Below are 24,982 nucleotides of genomic sequence, written 5' to 3' on the forward strand. Positions count from 1 at the left end.
TCTGCCCCTTCAGGGTGGAGACATTGTCTCATCTACAATTTACATCTCCCATGGCATTCTGCATATTATCCACCCTTACTAAATGTGCACTGTATTTTATTGAGGAACACACACACCTTCCAGTGCTTTGGACTTGCCTCTTGAGTCTAGCAGATCTGTTTGTGTATGGCAAATGATCTGAATAGCAGTTAGATGTGGAAGAACATGGAGAGGACCTGAGCACTTTCTACTTCCCATATTTTATGAACTACTGCTTTATCTTTGGCATTCTGACTGTACTACTGCTTTTCTTGTTAATCTTCATGTAACGAATGTTCTGTTTATGGGTGGTTTCCCTCATCACCTTCTGGTGAAATGGAACTTTTTACTCATAACAAAAAGAGTTGCTACAAAACTCCTCAAAACCTCAGTTTTCTCATGCGTAAAATGGCAATAATATTGCTTTCCCTAATTATTACATGGAGGCGCTCTGAAGAAAGTACTTTGTAGACTGTATAGGGATAGGAATAGGGGCTGGAGCTGTGTGTGTTTTTTAATATAAGGAATTCCCGGATAAATCTCTAATGCCAGAAAAATCCCAGACAAATATCTCCACTAATACAGGTCAATACCTTCTCTACAACTTAGAGTCTTAGAGGTTTGCCTGATGCACCAAGAGGTTAAATGACTTTCCCGAGGTCCCACAGCTAGGGTCTTTCAGAGATGGGCCTTGAACCTAGGTTTTTCTTTCTCCAAGGCCAGTACTTTATCCTTTATGCCACTCCACCTCTCATGTGGATTGTAAAATATCATATAAATGTATCATCATCATCATCATCATTCATTGTTAGAGGCAGCAGTAGTATAGTAGATAGAGAACTAATCTCAAAGCCGCCTCTTACACCTACTGCCTCTGCAACCCTCGATGAGTCACTTCAACCCTTCAATTCTATAGGTTAAACCCTAAGACTATAAATTGATGAGAAGGTGCCAACCTGCATTAATAGGAGTTTCTTCATTAGGAATTTCCCCTTATTAGTGAAATCACAGACCTAATTTTTATCCTTATTATTATTTGTTCCTCGGTGGTGCAGTGGACAGAGCACCAGTCCTGGAGTCAGGAGGACCTGAGTTCAAATCTGACCTCAGACACTTACTAGCTGTGTGACCTTGGGCAAGTCACTTAACTCTAATTACCACCACTCTCCACCCCCCCCCCACCCTGCCCAAAGGTAGAGAAGAGAACAGGCCTTCACAAGGCCTGAGTTTGAGTCTGGAATGTGCTGCTTACTGGTTGTGTGATCTTGGGCAAGCTATGGCTTTCTTCTGATCCTTAGTTTACTTGTCTGTAAAATAGAGTTAATACCTGCCAACTGGTAGGGTTATTGTGAAGAAGGCACATTGCAAAGGTTCTGCCATTGGAAACCCTTCACAACCTGTTTCTTTCCTACATTTCCAGTCTTCTTATGCTTTACTCTATGTGCTCTGCAATCCAGCTACACTTGCTAAATTTCGGTTTCTCATGAATGAAACTCCATCTCCCAGCTTTTTCAGTGGGTGTCTCCTTTGCCATGAATGTTCTCTCTCCTTATCTCCACCTGGCTTCCTTCAATATTCATTTCAAATCTTATCTTCAGTCAGTCAGTAAACATTTTTAAACCAGGTATCTACTATGTACCAGACTGCCACAGTCCCTGCTCTCCTTTCTCATCCCCCTAGCCCCACCCACCACATCTCTTTGCCTTCCCTCTGACACTACCCATCCATTTATACTGTATATATCTTATATGTACATAGCTATTTGTACCCTGTCTCCTCAATTAAAATGTGAACTCTTTGAGGGGAGAGATCACTTCTTAGTTTTGTGTTTTGTTTTGTATCCCCAGTACTTTGCACAAAGTGCCTGGCACATAGAAAGCTATGAAATTCTTGCAGGCTGGCTGACTCCTGAAGAGTTATGTACTCTATTCCAGTCTTCCTCTGACTCCTTGTCTTTCTATGGAGGTGACCTGGGATCTCCAAGGCTTCTTCAGCAGAACTGAAGTCCTACCACGTTGGAAGGGCGTGAAATATAATATGAACCCGACAATCAAACAATTTGTTGATCTGGTCTGAATGCCAGCTTAAAGTCAGAGAATCTCAACCACAGGTTGGCCAGAGCAAAATGAATTTTTAAGCCACAACAACCATTAAAAACACTCTGACAAGTTCCAGAAAGTTTGTGATCTGTCTTTGTGAAGGTTGTACCCAAGTTAATATAATGATAGATTTCTGAAGAAAAATGTCTCAGAAATGTGGGCTTTTCTTGTCACAATCACTACTATTGTTAATGATGGCTTCCTTTTAAATAAGGTATGCTTAAGCATCTTGGATCCTCCTGAACCCATGAGTAGTCATTCATGCTTTGTTAACTCTGGGCAAGAGAGGTCATGAGTCTTCAGATTAACTTCTGCTATTTTTAGGAAGTAGATGCAAATGCAGCATCCCTGGCCAACTTTCATTTCAAAGAAATGTTCTTGTTTTGACAAGCTGCCTACTTTATTTTATGCCCACTTCCTCTTCCATAAAGCAAATTTGGGGTGGGGGAAATGTGTAGAAATGGAAAGTCAAGGTAGGGTTCTGCATAGATTAATTGGAGAAAAAGCAAGAGCAGAATTTTTCATGGACTTCTGTGAACTGCTCTCTAGAAGGTTCTTCATAGGTGGGAGGAGAAGAGAGCTGCTTTTTCACTGATACCAGGAAGTTTCACTGTGGTTAGGAATAGGATTTAATGAATGCTATAAAGATTTCATGGCCACAGTGTGGTAATAACCAAGTCAAGGTCATGGGAAATAATCCCTGCCCTCCAGGCTTTTTCATTTTAGAGCAAAGCAGGAAAGACAGAAACAGAGCCAATGATTATTATCTATTTGTGCATGAGTTTTATTTTTGAACTAAGAATGAGGACAATTTTGGGTGTGAGAATGAGTTCATAGCAGGGGTGCTGGGGGAAAAGCACTGGTTTGGAATCAGGACAACTGGACCCTCACATTTAACCAAGTGCACGACTTTAACTTCTTTGGGCTCCAGTTAATCCCATCTGTAAATTGGACGTACTAATAAATTCTTGTTTACCTACAGGCTGAGTGATTAATTCAAATGAATGCTTGTGGTTTTCAAGAGGTATAATGTGTATAAAGTGATTTGTGCATCTTCGAACAGGGTACAGACATTGGCTGTTATTTTCAGGGAATGCTGCATTAGAATCTGGCCTGCCTGGCCTTGTTCTTTGACCTGGGGTCCTTCAGGTTTATTTTCTTGTTCTGACTTCAGTTTGATACCAGCAATAAAATTGGGCAAGACTTTGAGTAGGTAGGCAGGAAGCTTTTCTACTGTCTCCACATATGCAGAAGCTTTTTCTTCAAAAGGCCCTCTTCACTAAAGAAGATGTCTGAGAAGTTTGTCTTCCTCCATTGCTATACGTTTGCATTTTAACTTCATAAAGAGAATCATATAATTTTACAGTTGTAGGTGATATCACTTTAGAGATAATTTTAATCCAAACTCATTTTTTTTTTACAAATTCAACTCAATTTGATTGAACAAGTATTTACTAAGTACTTTATTAAGTACTTATTTGTCGATTTGTCTCATGGGTAGACCTGGGATGTGATTAAGTACACTCCTGGAGTTACAAAGACGAAAGTGAAAACAATCGTTGCCTTTAAGGAGCTTACATTCTGCCAGGGAGAAATTATATGTACACCAATAAATAAATGCAATATATTTACAAAGTAAATACCAGGTAATTTTTGGGGGGGGTTGAGACACTGACATTTGGGGATATTAAGAAAGCTTTTTGTAGGTAATAGCACTCAAACTGAGACTTGAAGGAGATTAGAAATATGAAGAGATGGAGATGTGGAGAGGAACACCATTCCAGGCAAGGATGAGGTTGTGCAAAGGTGGAAGGTGGAAGATTGAAGGTTATATATAGGTAACTACAGGTACACTAGTTTGACTAAAACATGGAGTATGTTAGGAGGAAGAATAATAAGAAGTAATAAGATGTTGGTAAATGTATATTGAATCCAAATTGTGAAGAGTTCCAAGTATCAAAGAGATGATTTTGAATTATATCTTCAATGCCCAGGTAATTATGCATATGACTTCCTGTACCCATTTCTGTGCTGCAGTTAGGTTAAGTTGGATGCAGTTATATGTATTTCTATCCCTTGGTATTACAAACTTGACAAGGAGAGGCATGCTATCTGTAATGACTTGGTAGTTAAGTCCTTTCTAAACTTAAAAAAATAATCATGGAATCTTTTTTTGAGCTCCAAGGGCCTGTGACGCTATGATATTCTTTACATGTATGAATGTGTGTATGTAGAGGGTGTGTATATATACATAGGATTGGTTTACATGATGTATAAATAGCTGATTTATTCAGTGGAAGAAAATCAACCTGTTTGATTGATGTTGTGTAGACCAAATGAATAGTTGTTTGCCTGAATTATTCACTTCTCAATCAAATATTGTGATGGCATCTGGTACAACCAAGTGCCATCTGTGGTTATAGCCATAGAATCAAGATGAAAGTAGGACTTGTTCTTTAAATTGGTTGTATGGATTTATCTTTAGACTCCTTCCAAGAAAGATTTAGAGAGACATTTCACTTACTTTATCTTACTGGGGGGACGAAATACTTTATACTTTGGATTGTAGATATTCTCCCCAGCAACTTGAAGAAGTGACTTTGGTGGGGTTGATGAATGCAATTCCCATGCAGTGCCCATGCAGTACCCAGTGTTACAGAGCCAAGAAACATTGATTTAATAGAACTGAGTGCCAAGGTCCTTGTTAATGTGGGGATTGTTTTCCAGAAGAGTTTACCAAGTAAGTCACGTTGAGCCTGCTTTTATAGCCTGCCTACAAAATGGAAAAGAAACAGATTATTTTAAACTACACTGAAAAATGAATGTTTTTATTATTTATTCATTAAATTTACAGGCTGTTCTCACTGTCAGGGCCTTTGGGCAATTTACAGCCATATATATTACAAGAAAAAAATACCAAGAAAAAGATCCAGTTTCTACATGTTGAGATTTCTATCTGAAAACATATAAGGTGACATAGTGACAGAAGAAGAAATCGATTTTTATCTTTAATTTTATCAAACAGCCATTTACTCATGGCTTGGAGGGCATTTTAGAGAAGAACATAATAGGTTTTCATATTTCATTTGTACTACTTCTGCATGAGGATTTCTGTATATCTTATTTCTATACCAGCCCAGGAATAAGATTCTTCAGGTTCTAGAGATGAGTTTTTTAAATCGTATTTCTCAGAATTTTTCCAGACAACCTGTCACTCCATGGAAAATATGTGAATAACCAGATAATCATATGAGAATTATACATTTGGAAGAAACTTTAGAGGCCAAATAGGTCAACACAGACCCCATGAAAAACTACCCTCCACAATAATATCCCTATTGAAAGCATCAACTGGTCTCTTTCTGACTATTTCTTGGGACTCCCTAACTTCCCCAAAGTGGTTTTCTCCTTGTATGACTCTAATTGGTAGAAAATTCATCAGCATTGCAAGTCAAACTATGCCAACCTGTATTTTTCCTCCGTTGGTCTTAGTTCTGCCTTCTGGAGAAATTCAAAATAAGCCTAATCCTCTTTCAACATAATAATAATAATAATAAAGCTAGTCTCCCTTCCCCCTCACTTCTACCCCCTGCCCACTGTTCCTTAATTTGTTCCTCATATGACATGGTTTCAAGATCCCTCACTATTCTGGATACCCCACTATTCATATGTTCCCGTTTGTCAGTGGGGTGGAATGACATCGGAATTGTGATTTCATTAGTGTAGGTAACTTCCAAAGAGGAAGCTCCCTCCTCCAGTGCATATTGGCAGCTTCTCTTTAACTTACAGTCTTAAAGAGAAGCCTGGGATACTGACAAGCTGAGTGTCTTTCCAAAGACCCCTAAATCAGTATGTGTCAGATGCAAGTCAGATCTTCTTGACTCTGAGGCTGACTTTTTATAAACCAAATGTAAGATATTTGCATGTGGGTCTGTCTAATATGTAAATGTGACTCTTAGGTCATATGGGTAAATATGACCCGAGATCTGGTCTACCTCCATGGAAAATAGGAGGAGGGCCATGCACATTAGCTGGTGTCAGGGGAAGAGCAGCCAAGATCTAGGGGCCACTGAGACCGAGAGATCTCTCCTACTTCCAAGAGTGCTATCAGGCTAGACTTGTATCTCAGTGCTGCCCCTCCAAAATTGCTAGTCTAGGGTTACAGTTCCAAGGAGTTCTGAATGAAAGAGGCTTCCCTGATTTCTCTCAAGGGGCAGCAGGACTTTTAGCTTACAATGGTCAACTTTACTCCCTTTTACCAAAGGCTGATTATATAAGGATTATCACAAACACCAATCAGTAAATAAACCAGTTTAGCCAAGTAAAATAGTAAAACAATGTCAGGGTAGTTACACAAATTAGAATATATTAATCAACCAATGTTTATTAAGCACCTACTATTTACCAGGCACTGTTCTAAACCTAACCCTAAACAGTAGGGGTACAAAAAAGTGGCTAAAGAGAGTCCCTGCCCTCAAGAAGGTTAGATCAAAGAGTACCCAATAGTAAGAAAGCTCTTTGGCTGGTAATGAGATAAAACATTTCAGCTCAACCAGGAAGAGAAAGAATGATGTCCCCAAATGGCTTTGCTCTCAGTGGTTGTAAATCTCCAAGGTAGTAAGCACTGGAATTTAAAGGTAGCAAGCATTGGAATTCAAAAGACATGATGGGGCAGGAGAGTTTCCAAGGACTCACAGTATCCATTCAGACATTTTTGCTTGCCTCTTGCAATTGCTTCTCTCAAAGCCTGGCTCCAAAGTATATTCTCTAACAGTCTTCTTTATGTAGGTCTTCAGTGATGCAACTAACATTCTCTAGGTCAGTTAGGAGTCGTCTCTCTCCACATACCAGCTGTCCTTCACATTTTCAAAGCCCTCCCAATCACCCTCACAAATCTTCCTCCTCCTTCAACTCAATTTCTTCTCCTGCTCCTTTCCCCATACAACCTTCACTCTCAGAAGCCAGAACTGAGCAGTCAATCTTCTGATGATGAGTCTCTTGGAATTTATCTAGGTTAGTCTTCAGACAACAACCATCCATTCCCTGTGTTTGACATAAAGCATTGATGAAGCACTCACCCTTTGTCAGGCATTGTTCTAAGCCCTGGGTATACAAAGAAAAGCAAAACCAGTCTGTCATTAAGGAGTTCACATTCCAGTGAAGGAGACAGCATGAGAATATCTAGGTTCATGCAAGATATATACATAGTAGATGAGAGGTCCTCTGAGAGGGAAGTCATTAGTAGTTGGGGGAACCAGGAAAGGTCTCCTGTAGAAGATGGGATTTGAGCTTAATCTTGAAGGAAGCCAGATAAGCTAAGAGGGAGAGATGCAGAAGAAGAACATTCCAAGCATGGAGGCAGACACCTCAAAGGTTCAGAGACTCGTGTTGTTATCGACTAACAACATCCAGTTCAGTGCAGCTTCATGGAGGGAAGTAAAGTACAAGGAGACTGGAAAGATAGAAAGGGTCAGGTTGTGAAGAACTTAAGAGAGGACTTTATATTTCATCTTGGAATTATTAGAGTTTATTGAATAGAGGAGTGATGTGGTCAAACCTACTCTTTCAGAAAACCACTTTGGTGGTTGAATGGAGGATGAATGGACTAGATGGAATGGAGGATGGACTGGAGTGGAGAGAAACTGGAGCCTGTGTCTAATGGCCTTTAAAGGTCTCAATTGAGCTGGAAAAATTGAAAGATATTCATTCACTGACTTTTGTAGCTTCCTGAAGTTGGATTCCAATGCATAAAGGCCACTCTTTTATCTGGTACTCAGTAGACTAGAACTGTTGTCTCATGGTGAAAAACGGGAAGGAAAAAGGCTGCTTTGGGTGAAGCATCACAGGAAGGAGTTACCAATTTTAGGCTGCCATTAAACTCTGAAATGAACAAGCTCTGTGTTTGCCCAGAGCTAAAAATAAAGCATGATGAATCCTTTCTGGGTCCCAGTCACAAGTGGGTAAGCAACTTGTCACCCTATCTGTTTTATTTCTTATCAAGCTGACAGCATATGTGACCTTTGTAGTTTTCTTTTAGTAACTGTGTTTTTTGTGGGCATGTTTTTCCCCCTCTGGTGTGGGCTCTAGTGAAGGCTTCATGACATTGAGGCAAAAACCTCAGTCTTTGAAAGAGTCTGAGGTAGCGCTCATGCTTATGCACTAGGTGATCCTGACTCAAGCCACAGTTTTGTCATCTGTAAAATAGAATCATAATACGTGCATTATTTCCCTCACAGTGCGGTTGTGAGGAAATGGTTTCATCAATTTTAAAGTGCTCCACATGTGTGAATTTAGTATTATTATTTCTACTGATGTCTCCTTAGAGTTATAGGCTCTTTGTTTTGTCATCTTTAAGGTGCTATATAATTGTGACTATTATTATTGTCATTATAACTGTCCCTCTCCTTCTTTAATGCCAAGAATGTTATCCTTCCCCTCTGCTCCCAAATGATACCATAACAGCAGCACACTGCAGTGTGGCCACTGTAGTTGGTTCTGCTAATGTTCAATGGCTGAGCCAGCCAGCTTGTCTCAGCTTTGTTAAAGGCCAAGGAACAGTTGTCAGAGGGGCTGCTTTACCTCAGTAGAAATGGTTCCAATGGAGGCTGGAAGCAGAAAGAGGTGCCAAGCACCTAGGGCTTCTGCCAGCCAGTCCTATGTCCAGAAGTCTTCTTAAAACACTCTGATTAGTGCTTTCTGTCTCCAGGAGGGGACAGGGATAGAATTAGGAACTCAAAACTTAAAGAAAACATGTTAATAATTGTTTTTCATCTAATTCAAGAAAAATAAAATATTATTTAAAAACACTCTGGTCGCTTACTTCATCTGGATTACAAAGTGGTCAATTAGTAAGATAAAAATGCAGTAGAATGTTGGCATCTTTACTCTTCACTGTTTGAGCATGTAGGATCATTCCTATAATTCCAAAGAAATTTGAAATGTCTTCTGTCACATCATGAAGGTCAAGGTAGACATTAAAAACACAAGGCTTGGTCAAAACACTAACTGGTTACCTAGTTCTCTATTTTGTCTGAGCTGTATCTCCTATGACTTTCTATGGCTTTGCACAGGCTGCCCCCTCACATCCTGTAATGTAGGTCATTCCCACTTCATTTCCACCTCCTAGAATCCTTTTACTTCCTTCCAAACTCAATCCAAGCAGTATGTTGTACATTAAACCCTCCCTGGTCCCTCTAGAATCTAGTGTATTCGTTTTCCATGTATTTCTATATATGCTCATTCAATTACGGTATTATTGGCATAGTGATCAACACAGCGTAGCCACTTACCAAATGGTTTTTCATTGATTCATTGGTTCATTCACGAACATGTTTATTCCACCCCCCCCCAAAGAATATGAATTCCTTGAGGGCAAGAGCTCTTGCTTTTTGTCTTTTTGTCCCTTTGCTTTATGTCTTTTTATGCCTAGCATGCTGTCTGACACATAGTAGGTACTTAATCAATGCTTATTTATTGATTGAACCTAGCACTAAAGGTAGTTTTTGTATGAGCTATGGTAGTTTCCCTTCATTTCTTAGATCACTAGTACCCTAGAGCTGGAAGGAAATGTAGAAATTACCAAGTCTAAACCCTTGGTTTAGTAGAGGAATCACCTCTATACTGTCTAGCCCAAAGGAAGTGATTTCCTATAAACTTTAACAACCTGTTGTGTATCATCCATTAAATTCAAATTAACATGTTGCCATAGCACAGTAATAATAAGTAAAGTCCTAAACTGAGGTAGAAGTTCTCTGAGCAGAGAGAACGGGACAGCTGTGAGAGCTGCTGTGGAAGTACAATCCATAAGAAATGGTATTGGGTATTGGGAATTGGGCTGAGGAAAGAATGTAGAAGAGCAATGACGAGGACTCACCTAACCTAATCAATTCACAGGGTAAGAAGTTCTATGATTTTATTACTAATGAAGTAACACTTTTTATTAGTCATAAAACTTCTTTCATATTTCAGATCTGTGGTCCCACTGAGGCAGGTACTTTCTCCAAGAGTACAGATTGTAGAGCATCAATACTTTTTCATCTGGTGCAATTTTTTTGATAATCCACAAACAATTGACACTACAGGATATTATATTATATGAATCTTTCAGTAAGTTGTATGCCTCTAGTGTATACAGTCATCTGTGAAAATTCTGCCAGTTTCCTTCTAATTGTCACCAAAAATGCCCTTGATGGATGTATAGAAATAATTTTTAAAAAGATTCTGTGGAGAAAATAAGCATAAGCCAGGACTGCCATACATGCTCCCAGTGCATTTGTTGCATATTTTCTTTGTTTACTTTTAAAACTCAGGTTTTCTGCCTGGAAAGACTTACATGAGCTGATGCTGAGTGAAGTGAGCAGAACCAGGAGAACATCGTGCACAGTAACAGCAACATTTTATGACGACCAGCTTTGTTAGACTTAGCTTTTCTCAGTAACACGATGATCTAAGGCAAATCTGAAAGATTCATGACAGAGAATGCTATCCACATCCAGAGAAAGAGCCATGGAATCTGAATGCAGATTTATACATACCGTTCTCTCTCTCTCTCTCTCTCTCTCTCTCTCTCTCTCTCTCTCTCTCTCTCTCTCTCTTCCTTTCTCATTGTTTTCCCCTTTCTTTCCTAATTCTTGTTTCACATCATGACTAACATGGAAATTTATTTTAAAGAGTAAAAATTAAAAAATAAAACTCAAGTTTTCTGTTGCAATTATGCCTCCAAAAAGTGGTGTGAGTCCTTCAATCTCTAAGCCCAAGCACGCAAAGTCAGTGATGCGGCTTGGGGAGAAAATAAAGATGTTAGCTAAGCTTTATGCCAGAATATCTGCAGTCTCTGTTGGCCATGAGTTTGGTGTTAATGAGTAGAGATTCTCTATATCTGCAAAAAGGAAGAAAGCACCTGTAAAAGTATTCATGAATTCCTTCCAGAATCCACTCCAGAAAGTGCTAGCATAACCTATCAAGTGTGCAATGAGGAAATTGAAAAAAAAAATAGAAAAGCAGCTAAGTTTGTGGGTAAACGAGATGATGGTTACCCTCAGCCTCTTGTTGGTGTTCATGCTGCCCAGTGAGATTCCTGCCTCCCCTGTGGGCTCCTGAGTGTGCTGGCACTGTGTGGAGAAGCATGGATGAGCTGGAGTACCAAGCTCAGATGGGGCTAGGATTTATGCCCAGGCATGTGCTTTTGTTTGGTAATCAGTTCAACCAAGGAGCCAAAAAGGCGATTAAAGATGACAGGTTGGAACTTCCCCGTTTTTACCTCGAAGTTCCAACATCATGGCCCCTTCCCCTCTTCTTGTCCCATGTTGCCTTTCCTTCCCCCTGCATTCTATGGGCTATTTTATGGTTACCGTGTTAGGAAAAGTGCGTATTATCAGAATTAATGTCGTGTTATAAAGAAATATATGCAGAGAAGTATATTTTTAACAATCTCTGACCGCCATCTCTGGTGGTTGTGGGAACCTAATCCCACAGCTTTGATATGTCAACATTTGAGTTTTTGACTTTTGCACCATCTTTCAAGGAATGTTACCCCCATGAAAGTTGAAGACTGACTGTAAAAAGACAATATATTACATGTCTTCTATATATACATATATCTGTGTATAGACATGCACACGTGTATATATACATCCATGTGTGGATATAATACATTTGTGTGTGTACGTAAATTTATTTACATATATATGCATAAATATATTAAACACATATGTATGTGTATATGGTATATATACATACATGCATAACTGAATATATAGGATCATCATAATTATGTAGTTTTAAACTTTTAAAAACTGCACTAAGACTTTTGGGATACTATGAATATGTGTGTATGTGTATACACATGCACACACATATACATATATATTATATATATATGTTATCTCAGTTGATTCATACAATCTCCTTGAGAGCTAGGTTCTATTATTCCCATTTTACAGATGAGCAAATGAATGCTCAGAGAAGATAGCTGACTTGTGCTGGATCACTTAGCAAGTAAGAGTTTGAGGCAGGATTTGAACTCAGTTTTCTGTCTGACTCACATTCAGCACTCTCTTCCCTATGGCCCCATGTGCATATAAATATTTATGTGTATCTGTGTATATAATGCATATACATCCATACATGCTCAGAGATACAACATTTTGTAGAAGGGAAAAAAAACAATTTGAGGGAAGGGGTAAAGTTCTTCTAGGAAACTCAGACACTGTCCCAAGCTGAGATATCAGAATAGCACAGATGATTGACCTGAAGCTAGGGATGTAAAATAATTTATTTGCTTAGCTTGTAAGACTATAGTTGTTGATTACAGAATAAAGATACGTGTTGATAGTTTTACTGTTTAGGTAATACTTCCTCTTCCTGCCCCGCCCCCATTTAGAACACCACCTGATCTTTAACTCCTATGAACTTAGATCTTCCTCATTCCAAGATTCTCTCTCCTCACTCTCCCACACTGCCAGTTAGATCAAGTTACTTTTAAGAGGCAGCATGAGAGCCATCTCCTGTTGTCCTGATCTATATCTGACTACTAGACCCAATGGCTCTGGAGGAGAAAGTGAAGTTGGTGACTTCGCACAACCCTCCCTCACTTAAATCCAATTCGCTTGCATATCATGGCACCACCTCCCTGATGTCATGGTCCTCTTCAAGAATGAAGAACAAATAACATGAAGCAGCATAATGTAGTGGAGAGAGAGCTGAGCTCAAAGCCAGAAGTACCTGGTTTAAGCCCTCCACCTGCCATATTGATTTCATGACATTTGGCTGGTTATTTAACCTCTCCCTTTCCTAGGCAGCTCTTGAAAACTATACTTTGCAGAGAGAGTACCAAACTGCGTTGGTGGAGGAAGTTTCCTTTCCTAATGAAATGCCTAGTCCCTCTCCCTACTCCTTTTCTAGAATTACAAAAAGCAATGTTTACCTTTGACTCTTTATGGCTTATATTCTTTTACTCTTGATACCTTTAGATTCTTATATACAAAATGACTCAAATGTCTCCTTTGTGCATTTTTGCAAAGCTTCCTTTCAAGTTAATTATCTACTGAAGATTCCCCTGGAGGTCAGAGGGACCAGATGGCTTTGAATCTGAAGGGAGTAGGGGTACACTAGAGTAAGAGAATATATTAGTTCCAAACTAAGACTATGAAAAGAAGGAGGTTAAAATTCAAGACATGGACTTGTACATGCATCAATATCATTATTATATTTATTGATTCTGTTCTTTGTCCAGCTATCTTAACCATTTAATCTCATGTAATTGGGGGTAATACATACCTAGAGTCATATTGAATGAATACTATACCTTTTATTGATTCCTGAAGCTAAAGGCCAGAAAATCCTGTGACAAGATGATAACTTTATTTATTTACTTTTCAAAACAGGTCACTTGGACTGAGACATGGATAAAGAAGACTTCTCAAAGGAGCAAGATGTGCCTAACAAGACAGATCAAGAAGCAAACTCCAGTGATCTTCTGCAGCCTGAACTCCTCCAGGGAGGGCATCCCCAATGCCCCACTGCCCTGTGGGAGATGCTAGAGAGGCAGTTTCTGGAATATGTACAGGCAGCTCCTTTTCTCAATCCAGAGAACCAGCAGAGGACTTTGTTGAGGCTTCTCCCTCTGTTCCTGAAGGTTGGTATTTTTATTTTTGGAACTGGATAAGAGTGAGGGACTGGTACAGGTTTAGAAAAAAGCCCAAAGATAATTTCTGAGAGTTGTAGTCCCCAGGATACATATATGCCATCCATCAAGAATGCCTACCTTCCTGGAATGCTCTAAAATGTGTCTTTTTATGTCAACCTTTTGTCTGAGTATTGATTTGAGGGTTGTTATTGGAAAGCCATGGACTTAGATATAAAGCACTTTAGAGTTACTTTAGCAGGTGCTATTAAAGTACAGAGTTGACTACAGGAGTTGCTGAGTAAAGCAGGACAGAGGGAGGATCTTCCAGCATTTTAGTGCCTGACCAGAAAAGGCAGTTTAGTAAAAAACTTTGGTTAAAATTTCACTTAAGAATTGGCAAGGTGTAGGATGGCCACAGATATATTAGAATTGGACTTTCATGTCCATTTTATTTGAAAATCCAAAGGTTATTCAAAGTTTCTGGAACTCATAGAACAATAAAAATTAGCATTATAGACATACATATTCTAAATCCTATGAACCCAGAAGCATTGTTTTGTGGAAAAGCCTTAAACCCTTTGTATCAATTACTTTCTTAATAGCTTTAATACATTTGAGAAGTAAACAAGGGACAAGCATTTAGATTATTCTTCCATTTTAACAGGTCAGAAAACTGAGGCACAGAAAAGTATCTGAAGCATAAAAAGAGCTGAATCCACAAACAAATTCTGATACCAATTTTCAGGATCACTGATATATCCCTAACACATCAAATATACACTATCTTGTGAAGTAGATAATCCATATTTTGTGTTATGAACATTTTCTCATCTGATGGTCTGGTTTGGGATTTCAGGGGATTTCAGCCTGCACTTAGTCTTCTTATCTGATATAGGGTGTTAATATTAAAAAACCCCAACCTAATGCTTGTTTAGATTTTAGATTGAAACTTTTAATAAAATAAAAGTATTTATTTTTGTTTACCTCAAATATCTTCTTTTTGAAATGCTTGGATAAACAGTTATTTTTCATTACAATTCTAATTTATTTTACATTAGACATATTTAATGGAAATATTTTATAAAGAAGTCATTTGATTTTGTTACAAAAATGTATGCAAGAAGAAATCATATTCTCTACTTCTTCCTCTGCCATCCCTTTTTTTTTGATCCTGAGAAATGGTACAGCACATGTAAGCAAGTACCAGGAGAGACCAGCCTTGACCACCACAGCAGGCTGAGAAAGTCAGGGCTAGCAGTGTTTTATATTTAAAGGTAGACCCAGAAAGGTGCTGTCCTTTCAAAGGCATCAGGGTGAGGAAGAAAAATCAACTATTTAAGTATGAATATACCATATCGACATGGGGTGGCAACGCTATCCCACACATGGATGTCTAAATAATAGTTACCCTAGAGAGTGAATGTGCATACGGCTCATATATAAAGAAGAATGGAGAGGTAGAGGGACAATTCATAACTCAAAGACTGCAGGATGATGTCTTCTGGTGATGTTATTATGCTCTTAGTAGATTTGTTCCTCATTAAATGTGGAGTCTCTGCTTAATGCATCGCTCCACTGGAACTTTGTTTTCTTGGGTGGGAAAGAGGTTCTGTTAGGTGTGGTGTTTCTGCCTTACTGAGTTTTCAGTCTGCTAGGGTATAGCACTAGAACTGGCAAACTGATCATTCTATAGTCATAGTCACCACACCTGGCCAATAAAAGCCAGGCAGTGTGCATCCCAGGCAAGATTAGATCTCTACCTGTCTGTTTCTATGTCTGGACCAAAGATTAAAAACTTCTGTTATAGAGAAGTACCTTAGGTTAGCAACTCTTGCATATCCCCAAGATCCTTTCTAAAGGATCTAAAGGATTTGAGCTGTGGAAAAAGTTAAAACAAGGAGGCAATTTCATGACTCTTGATGCACCTAGTTAGAGGATAATAGAATTGTAGATTTAGAGTCAGAAGGAGTCTTATAGGCCATTGTATCCCACCTCCTCATTTACAGATGAGGAAACTGAGGCATAGAGAAGTCAAGTAACTTGACTAGCATCAGAGAGCTATGGAATATCTGAAGTGGGATTCAAACTCAGATCTTTTTGGTTCCAAGCCCAATACCATTACTCTACATTTGTTTTTTAATATGTATATTTGTCAGGAGCTAAGCCTAGATGATTTGGTGCCTTACTCTGCTTTTGCCAGGGAAAACTCTCTATTTTCCCTACAATATTAATTGCAATTACAAGCAGTGTGAAAGAAAAGGCAGACCTAGATTGGAAAATATTGTCCAGTTTGTAGAGTTGCCACAGCCATCTTTGGCTGTTTATATTGGCATTGTCTTTCTTCCATGAAGTCTGGGAAGGTGATGACCTCAATTCAACCTTCATCATCTCCCCAAAGAAATTCCTTTTATATTCAGGATTTGAAATTTATTTCTTTTCTGGCTGCCATTTCAGGAAGAGATATTCTTATTTCCGAGGTCTGAATTCACAGTAGTTACTCTGGTTTCAGAAGCTAGTTTCCAACTGTTTCTAAATGATGCTAAGATGACCAGTCAAAAAACAATTTAATAAAACCACAAGTTGTCTATATAGTGCAAAGCAACTTTGATGACTTTTCCATTATGATAACTTTTTCCCCTTGAAATAAATGGCAATTTCTGGACACATATAGATACTCCTCTAGCCAGAGTTATCACTTTTAATTCTCCTACTGTTTTCATGCTAGTTTAGAAATGATCTCAATGCTTACAATTATTTTCTGGCAATACAATCGGAATTCCAAGAATAGATTATCTGTTCACGTCACTTTCATGTCATTCTCAAAATGACAAACGCTTGTACTTTGACTATTTCTGTAGAAAACACTTTCCTTTTTTCTGGTATGGTTTCACAGTGACAATCCAAAAAGTGAACACTCTCTTTTGAAGGCCCTTTCTCACTTCTCACTGTGTCTTCTGCTGTAACACATTTCCCTCTTTCTCCTCCCCCCAACCCCCTCCACTATAATAGATATCTTTACAAGGCTTGAAGAAAGATTCTGAAACTACAGCAGCAAACCAGTGTTAGAACTAATCCTTTCAGGAAGCTGATGACTTTTTGCTAACTCTTTTTTGAATGGTTTATTGTCTCTGTCGCCTCCCCTTTATTTTTCTTTCCTAAGGCAATTTGGCCCATTTTAAAGTCATAAGAATCATAATCGGAGAAGAGTGGCTATCCCATGGAGCACATGTGTAAATGCTCCATGGGATGTCCATTGTTAAGTACATTTTTTTTTGGTTTAGATGGGACCTTAGGAGTTGTGTATTCTGAAACTCACCTGAATTATGACTTCCCTCTGCCACATTTCCAAAAAAGATGTCACACAGCCTTGCCTCAAGGACTTACAGTGGCTGAGATTTCATTAATCCCTGAGATAGGTATTCCATTTTTGGACAATATTATTAGTTAAAATTTTTTTCTTATGTATTTATCACCTAGTATTTTCTACCTGTTAGCTCTCATTCTGTCCTCTGAGACCAAGCATGATAAACTGGTAAAGAGTTCCCTAAAATCTTTAGTCTTTTTAACATGAACTAATATCTAATGCTCATCTCCCCCATCTTGTAGCTATTTTTTGAATGTTTATTTATTTGAATGTTGAGTATTTGGATATTTCATCTAGATTTACTTTTTATTTCATAGAATAATAAATCAAGAGTAAGAGGGGACCTCAGAGGCCATTTAACCCAGCCCCTTCGTTTTACAGATGAAGAAAGTGAGGCCCAAAAAAGTTAAGTGACTTGACCAAGGTCACTCAGGTAGTAAGCACAATAAGCGGGGTTTCAGTCTAGGCTTTTTGACTCTAGAGCTAGTGTACCTTCCACTGTTCATTGGATCTGATTCTGTCATCTACCATAGTAGCTATCTCTTTCAGCTTTGTGTTAACTGAAAATTTGGCAAGCATGCCACTTGCATCTATATCCAAAGCATCAACAAAAATGTTGAATCAAAAAGGATTGAGGGGGAGAGCCCTGTAAGGTGCCAACCCATTCAAATGGCACTGTTCAATTATGCAGAAGTCTTTGGGCCTATTTGTTTATCAAGTTAAGAATCCATCAAATTGTACTTTTATGCAACCCATATATTGGGCAGCTATGTGGTGCCATAGTGCACAGAGCACCTGTCCTGGAGTAAGAAAGACTCATCTTCCTGAGTTCAAATTCAGCCTCAAACACTTACTAGGTGTGTGACCCTGGGTAAGTCACTTAACCCTGTTTGCCATAGTTTCCTCATCTGTAAAATGAGCTGGAGAAGGAAATGGCAAACCAGTATCTTTGCCAAGAAAACCCCAAATGGGGTCACTAAGACTCAGACATGCCTGAAAACGATTGAACAGTGACAAACCAACCTGTATCTCTTTGTCTTGTGCAAAGCATATCATGGGATAATTTGTTAAATACCTGCTGAAATCCTGATATACTGGTGTTTCAACAATCAGGCTAGCAGTTTCTGTGGGGGGTGTAAGATCCACCCACAGCCAGCACCCAGAAAGCTGCCAACAGCACAGGTTGTTTTGATCTGCTTTAATAAGGAAAGCAAGGTTAAAGGGGTTGACAAGTTTACTTTAATCCAGCATACAGACAGCATTCACTTAGTTCAGGGGAAAAAGCCAGCACCCTGAACTTCAGAGCAAATTACAAACAAAGTACAAACATCAACAGACAGACCCAATACAATTCATAGTTACCAACATCTAGGTTCAGCCCAGGAGCTCAGAACAAGGGCTGGCCCAGAGTCACCCGCCACCAGTGCTGTGGCAAAGAGTTCCAAAGAACAGAGAGCCAACCCCTGTTTTTATATCTTTTTCAGCGTCAGGGGTGAGTCACACATGTGACTCACCCACGTGACCTAGAATCGTCACAAAGAGGCGGACTTAAACTCACTGGTCTAAAAGCCTCTGCTCTCCGAGACATGTAAACTAGGCCCTCCCTGGAGTCAGCCCCACCTTGGGCCCCACCTTAGTTGCCAATCCACACCCACTAAGGTTTTACACCTAATAGGGGTTTGGGCCTGGGGCTTAGCACCTAGTAAGGCTCAATGAATTACTCAAAGGGAACAAAAGCCAAACTATTCAAGGGCACTTGTCGAACTAAGTGCTAAGGAGCCCATTTTTGGTTACCAACACAACTGGATCTAGAGAATTGCCCCAATCTGTGAGTCCAGTATGATATCAAAATAGAAAATGAGGTTAGTCAGGTGTGATTTGTCTTTAGGCAGCACGTATTAGCTTTTTCTGTTAAGTGCTCACTAACCAGACATTGAATTTGTTATTCTTGATTGTACCTGGAGGTCGGATCAACCTTTCCCTTATCAGTGCATCATTGGAAGAATCCACTTTCTACCTCTTTTTGCAAATGGAGACAACATTTGCCCTTCTCCACTGCTGTGGCTTCTCTCCAATTCTTGATATCTCAAATACTCTGGCATATATTGTCAAGGCCACTTGGTACTCATCAAGGGAAACTGAGTGCTTTCTTATTGTCTCCTCATTTGGGTTGAATTTCAATGCCTTGACCGCCATTTTTGTTCTAGTATTTCACACTGAAGATCATTAGGAAAAACAAACAAACAGAGGTAAAATAGGAATTGAATAGTTCTTTCCCTTTAGTCTTGAACAGGCCAATTTGCAGCAGACATGGAGTGCATATAAAAGAAATATATCATATCCGCTTACTAAGGTCAGCAGCCTGTCATATAAATGGTTGCACATTTGTCTTGTAATGCCAAAGAAACGCCTGTAATAATTAAGTTCCAAGTGCTAAAGGGGATAGTGATGGATCATAGACATAAAATTGGAAGGGACCTTGGAGGCCATCTACTTCAACTTCTTCATTTTACACATAAGGATACTGAGTCCCAGGGAAGCTAAGGGGCTTTCCCAAGGTCACACAGTAAGCATTAGAGCCTAAACTTGAATTCAAGTCCTCTTATTTTTGAGCCAGTATCCTGTTCACTGTTTTCCATCTCAATAATATTTCAGAGATACATGATTTCATTGGTATTGACACTCATTCCATTGATAAAACCTGTGATCTCACAATCTTTCCATCTCTCTCTGTCTCTCTCTCTCTCTCTTTTGTGGCCAGAAGAATTCATTATCTGATGGTCAACCTTCTAGAGACAAATCTCCCAGGACTTATCTAGGCAGATACTCCAGACCCTCTTAATATTTGGTCTCTGGACCTTTGTTTGAAACCATTCTAGGTTGCAAAGACCTGCCAGAACTTGCTCCAAAGTTGCCATTCCACCATATCAGATGAGAGCTTTAGAAAAGGACCAAAATAGAAAGTGTTACTGTGAAGTAAAAAGGTGAGTTTTCATGTGTGATTTGCAAAGCCAGGCTCATAGTCTATGGTCATTCTATGGTTATGAGAGGCAGTGTGGTTGAGTAATTATGGCATCTGCTTGGATATTTGCAAACCATTCCTCTATTAAAAGCTAGAGTAGAAAGAGCACTGGACCTGGGGTCTGAGACCCTGCGTTAAAATTCCTCTCAGCTTCAGATTCCTCAGCTATAGATTAAAAAGTTTGGATTAGACAACCTCTAGCATGGTGGATAGAGCGTTGGACCTGGATGTAAGAAGACCCGAGTTTGATTCCTGCTTCAGACACTGACTGGTTGTGTGATCTGGGCAGATCATTTAACACCTCCCTGACTCTGTCTTCCCATTTGTAAAATAAGATTAATTATTGCATCTACCTCACAGGGTTGTCTGTGAAGATCAAATGAGATAACACATGTAAAGTACTTCACAGACCTTAAAGCGCTATGTAAATGGTAGCTAATAATAGGAATTATAATAAATCTATGATCCTTTGATTAAATGAGACAAATCATTTCCTAAACTAAGGCACTGTTATGCCTTGGGTTTCTCCTTTATATACAGTAGGGAAAATAGTGTTGTTTACTTCAGGGAAGATGATGGTGAGGATGAATAAAATTATACCTGGACCAACTAGTGTGGTCATAGGATCCTAGATTTTAGAGCTAGAAGTGACCTAAGAGGTCACTTGGTTCACGCCTCCCCCCCAATTTGACCCTCCCCCAACTTCCTCATTTTTCCAGATGAAGAAATTGAGGACTTGAGTGGAAAGGCAAGAATACCAACCAAGAAGATGAGAGACGCTGGCTCCCCCACTAACCAAGCAAAGTAGCAAGCCACTTGGTATCAAGAGCTTAGCCTGATGACTTTTATGCTCACTGACTCTGAGCTTCCTCACCTGCCAGAGAACAGGAATTAGACTAGCTCATTGGATGACCATGGGATCGGAGTTAGAATGGAAGGGGGCCTTCCCAAAATATGGAGTTTGACTTCTTTCACATTACAGATATGTGACTTATCCAAGATCACGCGTAGTAAGGCACAGAGCCAGGTTTTGAATCCAGGTCAGATGTCTCCAAATGCATCTCCAACTTTAACACTTTATAATTTTATGATTATATACAGACAGAGACAGTTTGGAATAGTGCTTAGAGAACTGACCTCCAAGCCTCAAAGACCTGTGTCTTATATTCCTAGCATAGCAGATAGATATATGAACTCAAAGCAATAAGACCTGGGTTCAAGTCCCACCTTGGATGTGTACTGTCTGTGTGACCTGGGGTAAGTCATTGTAACTTCTCAGGACTCCAGTTGACTTTCTAAGACAGAGTTGCAGAGAAGATGCTGACTTTTGTTGGCAGAGTTTCCTCATCCAGGAGGTCTCTGGACCAGGAAAATTATACCCTTCTCCACGTGCATACTTAGAGGATGCTTAAAGATGCTGTTTGTCCTTCATTCTCAACGAGGACCATGACTTCAGGAAGGTGATGCCATGATTTGCAAGTGAATTGGACTTAAGTAAGGGAGGGCTGTGCAAGGTCACCAGCCTCACTTTCTCCTCTGAAGCCATCTGGGTCCAGGGGCGAGATATAGATCAGGACAACTGGAGATGGCCCTGCATTGAAGATGAAAAAGTCAGGAAATAGGCAACGATATAGTAATTTCACAGTCATTTCCACACCATTACGTTGGTGCATTTAATTATGCAGAGCTGGAATTCCTCTACCTTCTCACCTCCAAAGATCTTCCTCACATCCCTCCTGACTTTTCCTTGGACATCTAATTTCATTTCTGGGTTTTCCTGCAAGGAATCAGCATGGAGCCTCACAAGGCATCCCAGTACAACTTAGATAATGTCAATAAAGAGAAGTTCTAAGAAGTATTAAACTACATTTCCCCAGCACATAAGCTCCTCTTTGGGGGCAAATTAGGCCTTTTTGGAAACTACATTAACTCTTTCAGGCCTCGAGGGTACCATCTGATAAATGATTGTTTCACTGTACAAAATGGTACCCTCGTGGCCTCAAAGAGTTAATGCGGCTTCCAGAAGTGCCCAACGTGCTCCCAGGAAGGAATTTGTGTCCAGGGAGAAGCTGGCTCAATTTACAATTACTGTTCAACTCACAGTGGCCCAGTTTATGTTATTGTATCGTGCCTTTTACGGTCCCACTGCTCGCTAGCTGCTGCAAATACTCCTGAGTCAACCTACTGTAAATTGGTCTTTGAGGGGTTTGCAAGTGCATGGAGTGGGCAAGAGTGTTTGTTAGAAAAATATCACAGTGGAGTTCTCAGAAATGGAAAGAAAAGCAATTTTCACAAGGAACTTTTGAGTCAGAAGATTTGGACTTTTTTCCTCTAGGGTTTGATTTTCTCAAGGTTTTTTGTTTGTTCCAAGTAATGATTACTAGCGCAGTGAAAATTGGCCATACAAGCCCTTTGTGTGTGTGTGTGTGTGTGTATGTATATATATATCTATATATATATCTATATATCTGTACACACACACACACACACACACACACACACACACACACACATATATATATATATATATATATATATATACATATATATACATCGTGTGTATCTGTCTACATGCTGTCTGTGTGGGCACTTATAGAGACTGGGTAGGGACTGGATATATGGTTTTATTGGTATAACAAACTCTCTCATGGGGCAGCTAGGTAGTACATTGGATAGAAAACCGGCCTGAGTCAGGAAGACCTGAGTTCAAATCCAACTTCAGATACTTGACACTTACTAGCTGTGTGACTTCGGGCAAGTAGCTTAACCCCAATTGCCTCGCCTTTCCCCCCCAAAAACAAGACTAAGAAGAAACTCCCTTATGAGGAAAGTCCTTTTACCAATGCACATCAGCAATTTCTCTGTGACAGAATCTTAAAGCATTACCTAGAGCAATGAGAGGTTAAGTCACTTGCCCAGGGTCACACAACCATTAGGCATGAGAGGTGGGAATTGAACCCAGGTTCAGATCTGTATCCTCTATAGTACTGTAGTAGAGTGACTATACCATATATGTAAATGTCATCTGTGTGTGTCTTCCCTGATCCCCACAATTGTTACATTCTCTGAAAATTGCTTTGAAATAATTTTGTGTATTCTGTGTGTACATGTTGCCTCTCCTGCCCACCTACCCCCTTAAACCAATATTAGTATCTTGAAGGCAGGGACAGATCATTTATTGTCTTTCTGTCCTCAGCACTTATCTTTGTGCCTGACATGGCATACTTCATAAATACGTGGATGATATTGAATTGAATCGTATATAAATGTTCACTGTGGTGTGTGTGTGTGTATACACACATATGTATATACACATGTTTATGTGTATATATGCACATATGTGTGCATATATGTATGTGTTTATATACACATAGTTATGTATGTATGTGTGTATATGTGTGTGCATATAGACACACATATATACATGTAAGTATGTACACAAGTATAAATTCAATCCTTACACTATGACTCAGCTGCCAGTTTTCTTACCTGTTTTATACAAATCTCATAGTCATTAGTTAAGTAGCTCTTATTCACACTTCATGTTTTCAAAGTACTTTGAAAAAGTAGAGAAAAGCTTATTCAGTGTCTATATAGTAAAAAGGGAAAAGAATATATACCATAACTTTTTAGACCTATAGATTTAGTTTCTTTATCTGTAAAATTCATTGGAGGAAAAATAAGGAAACATTACAAAATCAATTGATAAGTATTGTAAAGGGAACTCAGTTCTTGGTCACTTATAGTATGGATTTATAAGGAGGATGTTTAAAAAATTTATTGAGATAACAAACATTTATTATGCACCTTCTGTATGTTAGGTACTGTTTTAAGTGTTGGGGACACAGTGAAAAGCAAAAACACGGTCTCTGACCACAAGGAGCTCATATTCTAATGAGGGTAACAGCATGACACGAACTATTAACATACAATCTATACAGTGCAAATGGAAGGTAATCTCAACAGGGAAGGCACTAGCAGCATGGAGGGAGGAGGGTGAAGAGAGAAGTAGAAGACCTGGAAAGGCCTCTTGCAGAATTTGGGATTTGAACAAGTCTTGAAAGAGGCTAGTGAATCCATGATCCAGAGGTGAGGAAAGAAAGGATTCTAGGCATCGGGAACAGCCAGTCAGTGCCAGGGCATGGGGATCGAGATGGAGTGGCATGCGGGAGGATCAGCAAAGAGACCAGCATAGCTGTATTAGTGAGGGGCAGAGTATAAGAAGGCTGAAAGGTAGGAAAGGGCTTTAAAAGTCAAGCAGATGATTTTATAATTGATCCACGAGGTAAGAAATAAGGAGTCACTGGAACTGATTGAGTGTGTGGGTGCGTGTGTGTGTGTGTGTGTGTGTGTGTGTGTGTGTTGGGGGTGGGGCAACAAGTTAGGTCTGTTCTTTCAGAGGGTCGCTTTGGCAGCCAACTGGAGTAGAGAGAGACTTGCTAGAAGGACACCAGGTAGAATGAGGTTCTTAATCTGAGGTCCGTGATTCTAAGGGTCCATGGATAGATTTCAGGTGTTCTATGAACGTGCCTGGGAAAAATTCCATCATAATTTTTGTAATCCTATGAATTTCATCTCATGCATTAAACATTTTCTTAGCTGTCCATAGTTTTCACCAGATTGCTAAAAGTGCCCACAACACAAAAAGTTAAGAATCTTTGAGTTACAAGACTATTTTAGTAGTCCAGGTATGAAGGGATAAAGGCATGCACTAGGGTCTGGCTGTGTGAAGAGGTGAGATAAAGGAATTTATGTGAGAGATGTTGTGAAGATAGAAATGGCAAGACCTGGAATCAGATCAATGTGGGTGAGCATGAGTGAACAATTTAGGGTGACCCTGAGGTTGTGAGCCT

The 24,982-nt window shown here is 39.4% G+C and overlaps 1 protein-coding gene across 1 annotated transcript in view; it reads left to right on the forward strand.

Moving 5' to 3' along the window:
* The window catches only part of WDFY4 (WDFY family member 4), a 392,110-nt gene that overhangs the window by 12,543 nt on the left and 354,585 nt on the right, over positions 1-24,982 (forward strand). The window contains exon 2 of the mRNA XM_036734864.1: positions 13,502-13,752. Coding sequence (XP_036590759.1) covers positions 13,519-13,752 — 234 coding nt within the window. The 5' untranslated portion in view covers positions 13,502-13,518. The remainder of the gene's footprint in view (positions 1-13,501; positions 13,753-24,982) is intronic.

The sequence above is a fragment of the Trichosurus vulpecula genome, chromosome 8 (assembly GCF_011100635.1).
Source record: "Trichosurus vulpecula isolate mTriVul1 chromosome 8, mTriVul1.pri, whole genome shotgun sequence".
NCBI lineage: Eukaryota > Metazoa > Chordata > Mammalia > Diprotodontia > Phalangeridae > Trichosurus > Trichosurus vulpecula.